At 43.5% G+C, this 12136-nt stretch overlaps 1 protein-coding gene across 14 annotated transcripts in view; it reads right to left on the bottom strand.

Moving 5' to 3' along the window:
- Window positions 1–11808, bottom strand: part of LOC118392497 (protein phosphatase 1 regulatory subunit 12A-like) — a 60182-nt gene extending 48374 nt beyond the window's left edge. For 8 of the 14 annotated variants that reach the window (XM_052460400.1, XM_052460399.1, XM_052460406.1 and 5 more), the window contains exon 1: window positions 11472–11807. In XM_052460400.1, coding sequence (XP_052316360.1) covers window positions 11472–11708 — 237 coding nt within the window. In that variant the 5' untranslated portion in view covers window positions 11709–11807. Of the gene's footprint in view, window positions 1–11471 lie in introns of all 14 variants that reach the window. The other 6 variants (XM_052460402.1, XM_052460404.1, XM_052460395.1 and 3 more) reach the window with 2 other exon arrangements.
- Between the last annotated feature and the right edge of the window lie 328 nt (window positions 11809–12136).

Below are 12136 nucleotides of genomic sequence, written 5' to 3'. Positions count from 1 at the left end.
TACAACCCAAATATGCCTGCTGGCTTTTTGAGTCAGCAAATTAAAGGATTAACAGGAGATAGGGCATCCACAGTGGAGCTCGTTTTCTTTTTGGAAAATACCAATTTATTCCCTTATAAAGCAATAGTATGGAGACAAAGGTTCTCCTGGAGACCAACACGGGCCCCTTTCTCTCCCTCGCAACTTTGCTTCTTTTCCGCAGCCACCTAGCATAGCTTCAGACAAGCCACAGTCTAGCATAGCAGTGGAGAACTTCCCAGATAAGTAATACTCCGGGCTTCAAGGAGTGACGCTCTGGCCACACCTACTGGGCTATGTCACCGGCTCAGAGGCACGCAGCCACTTCCACAAAAGGAATTTCTTCTTACCGCCTGTGTGTGTGTGTGTGTGTGTGTGTGTGTGTGTGTGTGTGTGTGTGTGTGTGTGTGTGTAAATGAAAAAGAGGGCGCAAGTGAGCGAATGTGAGGGGTTTAAAAGCACAAAGCTACTGCAGAGGCCAGGGGAAGGGGGGAAAGCGCTGCAGGGCAGCCAGCTGGGTTCCTCCACTAGATGAGCCCTGTTGGGAGCCGTAACCTGGCTACACAGAACTCTGCCTCCACTGCTGCTGAGAACGACCATATATGGCTCTGGGATTCCCATGGAAAAAGGCCAGGATTGAAGCAGAGGGGGAAAAAGTCCAGGGAGATTGTAACTATACATTTCAGCTTACGCTCTGCAGCCAAAACAATAGCCCTGCTTGACAGCCAAGTTTGTTTCCATGAGCTGTTACTGTCAGTGGTCCAAGGAGAGAGGGGGCATGAGGGGACAACGAGGTCAGAAGGCCACAGTAACACGAGTGTGTGTGTGTAGCACAATCTCCCTTAATACCGTGCATTATGTGGGTTAACCTACAGCCATGAGCAGAAAATGCTGATGACGCCTGTTGTTCGTGTCATTCTCCAGGCAAGCACTGCCTGAACTCCAGAGGTTAAAGGGACAGTGTGTATGCTTGTGTCTGCCCGCCAGGCATTCAAACAATCCATAGCCATTACGGTTGAAAAATATGGATTACCTCCATAGCCTTTGGAGTAAAGGCTCCAGCCGTTGTCCCCTGCACAGTGCACCGTCAACACCGCCACACATGATCTGAACTCAATGTCTCACATAGGACCGTGCACATTATATTGTCTTTCTTAGGCCTAGCTCACACATTATCTCTTTCGTTCCTGACATTACCAAAAGGCTACTCTTGGGAAGAAACAAGTCAAGACACAAATAAGCATCAGAGTGTGATTTCCTTAAAGAGCTAAGCCACACAGTACTCGATGAGGAAACCGTTTACACAATTGTGTAAGTTGTCTTGGCTCGCCAATGTAAGAGGGGCATATAGTGCAGACTGGGCTTTCAAGTAGGAGAGGAGCTGGGTGTGTTCTGTGATGGTGGGGAGAATGTTGGGAAATGGGGGGGGGGTTAGTAGATGAAGTAGGAGTTAGTAGATGAAGCCGTGCTCACTTGTGGAGCCTCGACGAGGAAATGAGAAAAATAAACAAATACTTCCTGTTCCTCTGCCTGAAAAGTCTCTCCAACACCCCCATCCCCCACTACATCCTATTCCCCTCATTTAGGAAGAGGATAAACATTCCTGTCAGTCCTCCTGCCCTCTCAAAACAGACAACGACAGCAGGGCACACCTTTAATTAGCCAATGAAAATCCACATGAGGAGTCCTGAGCAGAGACAAAAGCTCTGGTGGAGACTAGGGCGTTGGGATTTCCGAAGGCACACCTAATCTCCCTGAGCCTCAGAAAATGTCAACTACATTGGAAGGCTCACATGAATCTTAAGTGTGGTCCGAGGACACTAAATTGAACCAAAATTACTGGTACACCAAGAGTTATACTTATTTTGTAAATGTATGCTCAACGGCTCATTGCTCGTGAAAGAAAGAGTTCACTTATTTGGGTTGAAAAGGGTTATACTTCTTCACTGACGTTGCTGTGCTTCCGACTGTAGCCTCCTTTCTCCAGACAGGCACATATGTACAGTAGGGCAGTGTGCTTAATTCTGGTTCATTTAATTATTAATTTGGAAGGCTGACATCTGGAATAGGAGCTCAATTAGACTTAACGACCAGACAATATTCGCAATCTACAAAATGTCAAGTCTACAATTTTAGGAAATGAACAGTGAAAAATATGCAAATTGTGAAATTGACACAAAATGTCCAGATTTTTTTTTTAAAAGGCACAAGGTTGAAAATAAAAGTACATTTACCTTCTAGTATATTCCTGCTCTGAATAGTTTCCTACTCTGGTCTGTTCAGCGGTGTTAATGGCACCACTAAATTACTGTACCTGGAGATACTAAATAAATCAGTGGTTTTGAATGATGTCCAATGCCCGCAGCCATCAAAACTCACAAGCCAAACAGACACCCAGCTCGATTCACTGACACGGCTTCTACTCTGCAGTCAAATACACATGCACAACACACACACCACAGACTATAATTAAAAGGCCCCTGTCTGCACAACAGCACGCAGCAGTTTCACTGGCAAAGTCACAAGGCTGGTGGTGGCTCAGTACAAAACTAGATCCCTCACAGGCTGAGGGGAAGAGGCAGACTGGTTAGCCTGTACAAAGGTTGCTAAAGACTTGTGTACTGACTGTTGTGTACTGGGTTGACTATAAGAAAGGCAAGTAGCAAGCACATAGGGGTGTGATGCCCATCATGTCTAGTAGGCTGTTGGTCCTTCACTCATACTCTAGGGTGGTCTAGGCCTACATCTTGTGGTCCTTCACCTAGGCCTACATCTTATGGTCCTTCACCTAGGCCTACATCTTATGGTCCTTCACCTAGGCTGAAATTGGGGCTTTACCTCAGGGATCGCGTTCGAGCTCAGATGTCTGCATTTTCCAAATACAGACCAACCCGATTTTAAACAATTTCACTTGAGTTATGTTGCTTACAAATTTTTTAAAAACGACCATCATATTTCTAATGTTTATCATAGAAAGAACGTAGCCAGTTACAATTCCTAATGATTATCTTGAAGTTAATCTTGCATTTTTCCAGAGAAAGTATCTACACAGAGTGCTGTCTGCTGATTGCTGAGAATTCATAAACAGGCATTTGAGTGGAGAAGTGCAACTGAAGCACTAAATTAGTCTGATGCCAAGCTGAAATTACAACAATAAGCATTTTAGATCTGCGTTTACAAAATGCAGCAATGCATTTCATATACGTTCTTTTTTGCATGAAAACGCAGAATTCTGTTTTAAATGTGACACCTGTACCTGTCAGTTTCTGGTGCACCAATTTCACTGGCTGGAAAGATGAGGCCATTGAAAGATGAATTGAAAGAATGTAACTTCTCCCACCCAGGACAACAACAAAACAGACTGGGCTTAATTGTCCTCCTTGCTGCATAAAGACAGGGGAACTCAGTCCTCAGCTTCCAGGTGTTTTCGGTTCAAAAATCACCTTATAAACCCACACTCAGTGAGGCATATGACTGCTGGAATGCAAATAACCCTGGGATGGTTTGAAGACCAAACTAGAGCAGACTATCACAGGGTGAATAAAAACAGACAAGCTGCTGAAGTCATCCCACTAAAATTTTGCAGCAGCTCAATACTATGCTAAAGCCCAAGTGTGACCGGAGATGTGGGGCAGCGGGGGAGGATAGAAAGAGAGCTCTTGCCAGCTTCTCATCCCAGTTTACCTTACACAGATGTTGTCAACGGGTCTATGTGCCGGGACTATTTCTCAGAGACCCGAGGAGCCCTGACGACATAGTGAGAGATCTATAGCTTCTCGCTCGCGTGAGAAATAGTTTGCATGTACAGGAATGCACAGTGACATCAAATGTACTTGAGGGAGAGGGTAGTACACAGGTGTGGATGAATGGCAGCTTGTAGTTTCAGAAATGAAATTGATAGCAGAGTCATCAGTTTTATTGTCTCGTTTTGATCATGGCCGATATCCGCGGAGCACCTAGCCTATCGGTTGCTCGTGTGGGACAGGTCAAGTCCATCTCCACAGGCTTCTTGGCTGTCATGTCTGTCTGAGCACATACGTGGCAAAAGGTTGAGTTTACACCGCTGCTGAGGAATTCTATCTACAACCCCAGGTGAACCAGTTTCAACCTGCGGTGACGCTTGTCTTAGATACTTCAGACAGTTCCTACCACTAGAGCACTTTCACAATTAAAGCATCAAGAAATTGGGTATCAATACATCAAGAAAATGTGAGTGTTCATGCGTTTCTTTTTTACATGTTTTACTTGAGGTAACATTGGAAAAACTACCCACGAAAATCTGGAGTTGAACAGGCATGGAAGTTGTCTGCTTTCTAATGTAAGGAAGCCATGCCGACGTGTCATGATCAGAAAACGACCTGACGTGTTGTGAAGCAGTCGAGAGCAACGACACAAGGACTTCCTGCACTTGATTATAGGTTGCGGAAACACTTCAATGAAAACTTAAGCCGGAGCCCGCCTGACAGAGCAAGACCTACCAATTATAAACAGGTAGAATGTACAAGTTCTGTGAGCTTTTCTAATATTACAGTTGTTACAGGCTAGAGGCCCGTGACGGTTATGATGATGATTCAGAGGCAACGTTGAATCAACATTGGGTTGGGTGACCCGCAACGCTTGAATTATAATATTTTATTAACGCACTTGTGTCCATAAAAACTGACAAGCAGTCGACTGCTACAGTTATGAATACATCCAACCGTATTAGCCAATAACCTTTCTACAAGACAGACTGAACGCATAGACAAAGAGTAACACAAGTCAGATTGCCTTAATTCCATACTATAAATAGCTGAGGAACATTCTCATGGTGCTATGTGCATTATTAAAACGCATTAATTGCTGCCTTTGGGCAGGTAAATTAGATTAAGATACAACAAAGGGGGTGGTTGAAATATTTTTCTTATAGATTTCTATAATGCCTTTCTACCAGAGGTACTTCAAGAGCTTTACATAGTAACGGTTAAACTCCCCTCAACAACTAATGAAATGTGGATCTTAAAAAGCCCTCCAAAAACGACCAAATATTTAATGTCTGTTGACAGGGCCCAACACCAGAGGCAGCTGTTTCAGACCATTCCGCAGAATGGTTTCAAAGGAAGTGGGGCATTTCACTTTAAGAGTCCCCTCCTCCACAAACCAAACAGTGCCATGTTCACGCTGCCCCTCCATACCCAGTCCACTGCCAAACAGGCCCCCTCCAACTTTGGTTAAGGGCTAGGAATAGACACCCTCGATGAGCAACCCGGCTCAGAGTGACATCTACAGGAAAAGGTATCAAGTAGAGAATGATGTCTAAAAGAACAATGCAAATGCAGTTTCTTTATCTTCTGGGCCTTAGTATGGGGAAAAGAACTGACTGAAAGTATTCTGTCTTGTTTTGTGTTCCTTTGATTATCTTCCGAAGTGAGCAACGACAAATGTCCCTAGTAATGAGAGGAACATGGTGCTCTCGTCATCAAAAGTCACACAGCTCGTTTCAACCAAAATCAACTTAATCTAGCCCTAATTGGGCAGTGCTTTCAGGTCCTGACACACACCAACACTCACTACGGATCAGGTGATCCATGGTATCCCAAAACGCTCTCCGCTTCCCTCCAGGGTAAGTGAGTTTACAGCCTTAAGAACATATTATTTTTTAAAAGACAGAGTGTCGCATGACTGGTGAAAGAAATGTTCCATAACATAATATTTCAGCTATAGGATCTGGGTGAAGACGACACTTTACAAGGCCAGACCTTCAGAATATATCAGGTCAACAAGTACATTTTCCAAATTGAATCAAGAGATTGAATTCAAGCAACAACAAATCTCAACACCTCTGCCACAGCTGAGAATCTCAGGGTTGGCGCTGGAACAATTATGTAATGTGTTAATGTAACTGGTGCTGCTTTGGATGGAACTGCAGTGAGGGCCCCATGCACTGCTGTCTGCATAGGTTCCATTTCAAGATTCATGCAGTCCATGTGATTCTAAACTGCTGCTGGCTACTCTGCTCAGTCAGTGGTTATGTAACTCTGTATGTACACAAATCGGCAGACAAGCCACTTGACATGAGACATTGCCATGGTTACATTGTTAGAGTTCACACACTGATAGTGAGGGCGTGGAACTAAACTGTTGCTAAGGTTAAAAAAAAAAAAGGTTAAAAAAGCTAACAGTTTGCATTTTATCGAGCCTATCCCAATGATGTCGTAAAACCTTCACCACAACTTACAAAAAGCTACTTTGAGCCTGTAAAAATGTAATTTCTATACAATACCTGTACCAGCTAGACTATATATACTAAGTACATTACCAATGATACACAATATGAATGACTCAAGGCCAGATATGGGTGAATACACCTGTTGTTTCACTGTGCAGGCCCTGCCTTGATTGGGCACAGTAAGTGGCAGTCAGCTGGGTCCTGGCATTGCCTGGGGAGAGGCTGGCAGGCCAGAAAGAGGGTAAGACTGTGTGTGTGTGTGTGTGTGAAGGAGGGGGGTGACAGCTGAGGAATGCTTGCTCTGCTCTCCCTTTGCCATGGTTTCCACCGACTGTCATGTGAGGAATGCACGGGCCAGGAGGACAGGGACGGAATGCTACCTATCCAGCACATATCTACAAACATCTCTCTCCAGTCCTGCCCCCTCATTCACAACTCCCTGTACCTCTTCACCCCTCACCTCCGGGGAGCTGTGAACTGTGTGGAAAGCGTTACAATTCTGGTTTACAGTAGCACCATTATAGGTCTTTCCCTCCCACATTTACTCAGTGGTCCTAGAGGGCTGCAGGGTGTGCGGGCTTGTGCCCCAGCAGTAAAGATGTCAGCATGCTTCAGTTCGGCTGGTGCCTCGTCAAACTCCAGTAGCTGAACGAGTGGGCTTGCATACTACACCCTTAAAGACCTTCGCTTGATTTTTTTTATTTATGCAATATTAACATTTGTCCAGGACACCATAGCCAAAGTCAGAATTAATCTAAGATAACTCAAGAAATCTGTCATAAAATTGCTGTTTTTGTCAAGGTGATCTTAGTTGCTCAGTTTTACATTAAGATGTTTGATTCAGTATTTCTCAAGGGGGGTATTAAAAAAACAAGTCGTCTCCCATTCAATGACAGACTTTATTGAAGAATCCCTACTGTTGACCAATCACCATTGAAGTGGTGTAGACTTCAGCTTGAACTTGCCTCCTCCAAGTGTGCCCAACCAGCCCAAACTGTTGGGATAATATATGCACAAACTCTTCCGAACTGGAAGCCTTAACACTCCCGATTCAGATTAACAACAAATCAGTCAAATAGGCCTAGTCTTTTGTGAAAGGCTGGGACAAATGTCCTCCAGGTCCACAGTTAAGAACAGTGGTGGTCAGTCACAGCAAAGGTGAACATCAGAGGCCATTGTTCAGTGACTCGTAGGTGATTTGTGTTTCACATAGACAAACCCTTTCAAGTCAGACGGTCCACATGAACTCCAATGCATGCCAAGCCTCCAGTACAAAGCTAAGCAGTCCAGTGTGGCAATGACTCACCCAAACTTAGAATAATCTCCTCAAACCAAGCTATACTGAGAAGAACTGGTGCAGGGGGTATTTATAACCTGGCACTCAGAAGTGGCAGGAGTGCAGTGCAGTCACTGCACCCAAGGAGGAGTGAGTGACCCTCCGTGTAAAAACAGAGCATCGTTACAACCAAAGCTAGAGGTCACTCACTGCCTTGCCACCAGGAAGGGAATGGTTCAGGGCATGTCATCAGCACCCGACATCCCCCATAAACAATTGTTGCAGATAAAACAACAGATCTACAGCTGCAACTGAAAGGAGACTTGCCACTCTACCATGTCAATTAGCCTACACTGCCTGGCTGGTCAGTGGTCACTCAGGTACCTGCGTGGTAGCAGCATTAGAGTCCTGTTAAAGCCACCGTAGTCTCACTACCACAAGCCAATTATTACAGTAGTGGTGAATCGTGGCACCATGTTTGACTCTATAAATAAAGAGGCTTGTCAAACCGCAGGCAGATGACTACGAATCCTTACTAGACTGTTTGGTTTAGTTCCATTCAAGACCAGGACTAGGGTGCATTACCACTACTGGCCTCCTGCTAATAGGAGGAGAGTCCATCCCACTTTGGGAGAGTCATTAACCATTCATTCTGACAACTTTGATTCTTTAAGCCAACTGGCCCTTCTCCTTGAAGGCAGAGATTCCCAACATGGATAATGGTTAGCAAAGCCATCAGGGACAATTAACGTGGCAACCCAGACTGAGCCACATTAGATGGGGATTAGCAGAAAGGTCACTATTCAAATAGTATCAAGATATTTTTAACAGCAAATATGTTTATACTTTTTTTTTTTACTCTGCGTTGTTGGGAAAGTTGTAGTCAGTGCATGTGTCCAATAAAATTTGATTTGTCAGATATACGGAAATCTGAAGCGCATGTCTTTTTTTGTAGTTACGTTTTTAACTTGAGCACTGCTGCATGAGGGAGCTGTGGAGGTGCCGGTGAGATTGTAATGAGTAGACTAAGGCAGATAGTGACGCTACTTGTCTACAGCCAAGACTACCGAGCTTGTAGAAGCCACAATGTTATTTATCATCACATATAACAGTGCCAATATTGACTGGAGTAGCCTAGAGAAGCTATGCTAGCCAACTATAGCTAGCTGGGCTAATTGAGGCCACATTCTGCGCTCACTATCCATTGAGCCACGTTAATTGGGCAATGCTACCAGTGGTTTTTAATGGGGAGAACGTCATAACTAAAAATGAAAGGTTAGTTTTTATTAAATGTATAATTTGAAATGTCATGGTATATTCTTGCATGTAACATGGATATTTTAAATTTAGAAAATGCTTTGTGTTAAAATAGGCCTATACATTTTTGGATGCTGAACGTCCGATACTAACGTCCGTTCAGATATTCAAATAACCGTGCACATCCCTAAACAAAATTTGTTGGTTTGAGCAAACCAACATCAGCCAGACCTTCCTGAAATCCTAGGATTAGCAAGCTAGATGCCAATCCCTATCTCGCCTTCAACTATTTTCCAAGACCCTGAAGCCAGGGGATCACATGCTGGAACACAAACAAAGCTGCTCCAAGTCTCTCCAGACATGGTTAGGTCTCCAACACCACGTCGCAAATGCTTTCCTCACCTCTGCCTGTCCCTGGAGTGGACTCCGGTCCCAAAAAAAGGCTATATTTTCACCCAGTGAGCCTGCGCAGTGCAGGAGGCTGACTAATTCCAGTTGAAAGGAAGACAAACTCAGTCACCCTAAAGAAAAGGCTGATTAAGACAGTCTCCAACTAGTAGTGCATATCTAATGTCAGATAAAAATAACTAATTTGTGTGAACCCCAGAAAAAAAAAAAAAAAAAAAAAAAAAAAATCAACTAGTGATACAGCAGCATCTATTCTAGAGACACGGCACCACTTCTACACCCTGAGATCGGCCTTCGGGGATATAGCCTTGCCCGGCAATAACAGTTTATAAAAGGTGCACACATCACACTACTTAAGAGAAAGGGCGGGTGATGCATCACTTAGCAAAACAGGACATCTGGGTGATGAGATTATTGTAGATGTAAGGTGCAAGGCAGTTTGAGCATGCAAGACTTCAATAAACAATGTTTCATTCCAGCATTACTAAAATGTGTTTGGTGAGACAGGCAGGCCTACACCTTCCCAATTTTGCATTTACACCTGTGTGAAAAACATTGATGAACAGTCAACATGTTATTCTCTGGCTACAATGACAAAACAATAGCACAACTTAAAATGTTTATGTGCAATATTGGTTTGAAGAACAAAAAAACTTAACTGAATTAGATGTTTTGGTTTAATGTTTTGGTTGTCAGTATTCAAGGTAACAGGCTGGTGCTCCACCTGCCATAACATAAGCTAAAGTGTTGACTAATAACATTAACAGCTCAAAAGCCTAGGATTGGCTTCTTTCACACAGCTGAAAGCAACAGGTATTGACATGTAAACCTCACACCTCTCAGAGAGAATGTGTCAGCTGTTATCCAACTGCAGAACAGTCTAGTGTGCAGCAAAACACGTCAGTACTGCAACATTGCAATCCGAACACATCGGCAAGATAGGCTAGCTAGCTAGTCAAATCCAAAGTGTAACAACCTTTACAAAAAATTTGCATATGATTCTAATTCTGAGAATTTACTTAGTGTTATGCTAAGAATGTTAGTATACTTTTCAAATAGCCTAGCTATCATAACTACTTTGAAACACCGCAAGTTGAGATGTTTGCCAATCCATGCAGATAGCTTAATACAACTGCAAATTGCAATTACAAAATGTGGGTATGAATTGTAACGTTATCTGCTACAATAGTATAATCGATTATAGGAGTAATGTTAGCTACAGAATGTCAAAAGACGTGGCTCCGGAGGCTAAAGTTTGCTAGTAACACGTTAGTGTATGATCTTTAGCAAGCCTAAGAGTTACATATGCTGTTAACCATAGATAATATTTCTTGAAAATATAAGTATCATGACTGTAGGCTAGTTACAGTAGTGTTTCTGCCCTTCAGCCTAGAGACTGCGGCATAGCTACTGTAGCTAAACATATAGTCAAATATTGTTGCATGTTATAGCTTCAAGGTGATCCAAGCTGACATCTGATTCCTTTAATTTGAATGGTGCTTTACTGCCGACCGACTGCAGTCAAGCTTATGCTTGGTAACGAGCAGTGCCACTGGACAGCTAAACGTTCTTTCCACCATTTGCACTCGTTAGCTAACCGACTTGTAGCAAGCTAGCTAGCCATCAGATAACAAACAAGTACATTTTCTGTACTTCCTTTTAACTTCAATATAAAGCACAATTGGCAGCAGTTAACTTCGCCAACGACTGTAATAATTGAGTATTTGTTAAACAACAAACCAACAATATTGAGTTAAGCTATCTCTCATAGCCTACACAGGTTAGCCAGAACAGGGCGACATAACAGTTCCAAGAATGGTTTGCCTAGCTCGCTACAGTGTAACTGGCTAGCTAGTGTAACTTAACTAGCTATGCTAACAGCACCACCCAAGTGGCTGGTTAGATGTTAGCAAGCCAGTCAACGGCATTCTTCCTGACTATTGGATGTTTGAATCAGTTGCTGATAAACAAAAGACCAAATAGCTAACTATCCATATGTTCAACATTACCTAAACTACGAATACATTTAACATACCAAGCTAGCTCAAACGGGATAGCTACCAATCAGGTATTGAGTTTAACCACCCCTTCGCTTCTGATCCAATTCAATCAACAGCCCAACAAATGAAATGGCCCTGTCTCGTCTAAAAAAAGACGGGCGTGCTAGGTAAACAGACTGAGCTTCAGCAGGAATTACTCCATTACTGTGGCAGGAGGTAACGTTAGCTACCATCTTTGGCAAGACATATGGTTGTCGTGCCCTTGTATGGGAAGTGTCTCGGCTTATAGCTGTAAAAGACAAACCTGGTGGAGGGCAGTCAGACCGTCTACATTGGCGTAGTTGATGTCAGCACCCCGGTCAATCATTCGGAGCACCTCCTCGGTATCGCCGCTTGAGCAGGCAGCCAAAAACACGGCGCCATCGTCGAACTTCACCTTCGTCTTCTTCTTTTTCAGAATAGGAGGCTCGATGTCTGTCTCCGACCCTAACCACCGTTTCAACTGTTCGTTCCTTTTTTGCTTGGCGTCCGCCATCTTCATCCCCTCCCGTCTCGGGCTTCTTATCTTTCTCCGAGAGAGGATATACTTTATAGTGCCACTATCCCACAGCGCACTGGGCGTGGGAAGGGGGGCCTGAGTGAGCGTCTGGATTGTTTTCCATAAGCTCGCGAGACAAAGCAACGTCACCTCAGGATCTGCAGTATAACGTCATCATCAGCAGATGAAAGGAAAATTTGGTTTTACATTCCTTGACAGACAGAGTTAGAGTGTTATCATTTATTATGACAAATAAGAACACTGAGACCAGCATAATGTCGATGTTATTAATTGTGAGTTCTATCAGGATTGCTTCCAGCTTTTTTTCAAGGGTTTTTATGATGACTGGTCAAACCAAGTCGAAACAATTGAGAAAATATGTATTTTATTTCTTAGACCAGAGATAGGCAATTGATAAACATAGCTCTTTC

The sequence above is a fragment of the Oncorhynchus keta genome, chromosome 13, assembly GCF_023373465.1.
Source record: "Oncorhynchus keta strain PuntledgeMale-10-30-2019 chromosome 13, Oket_V2, whole genome shotgun sequence".
NCBI classification, from domain to species: Eukaryota; Metazoa; Chordata; class Actinopteri; order Salmoniformes; family Salmonidae; genus Oncorhynchus; species Oncorhynchus keta.
Note: the sequence above shows the minus strand (reverse complement) of the source record. Positions and strands in the feature narration are given on the sequence as shown.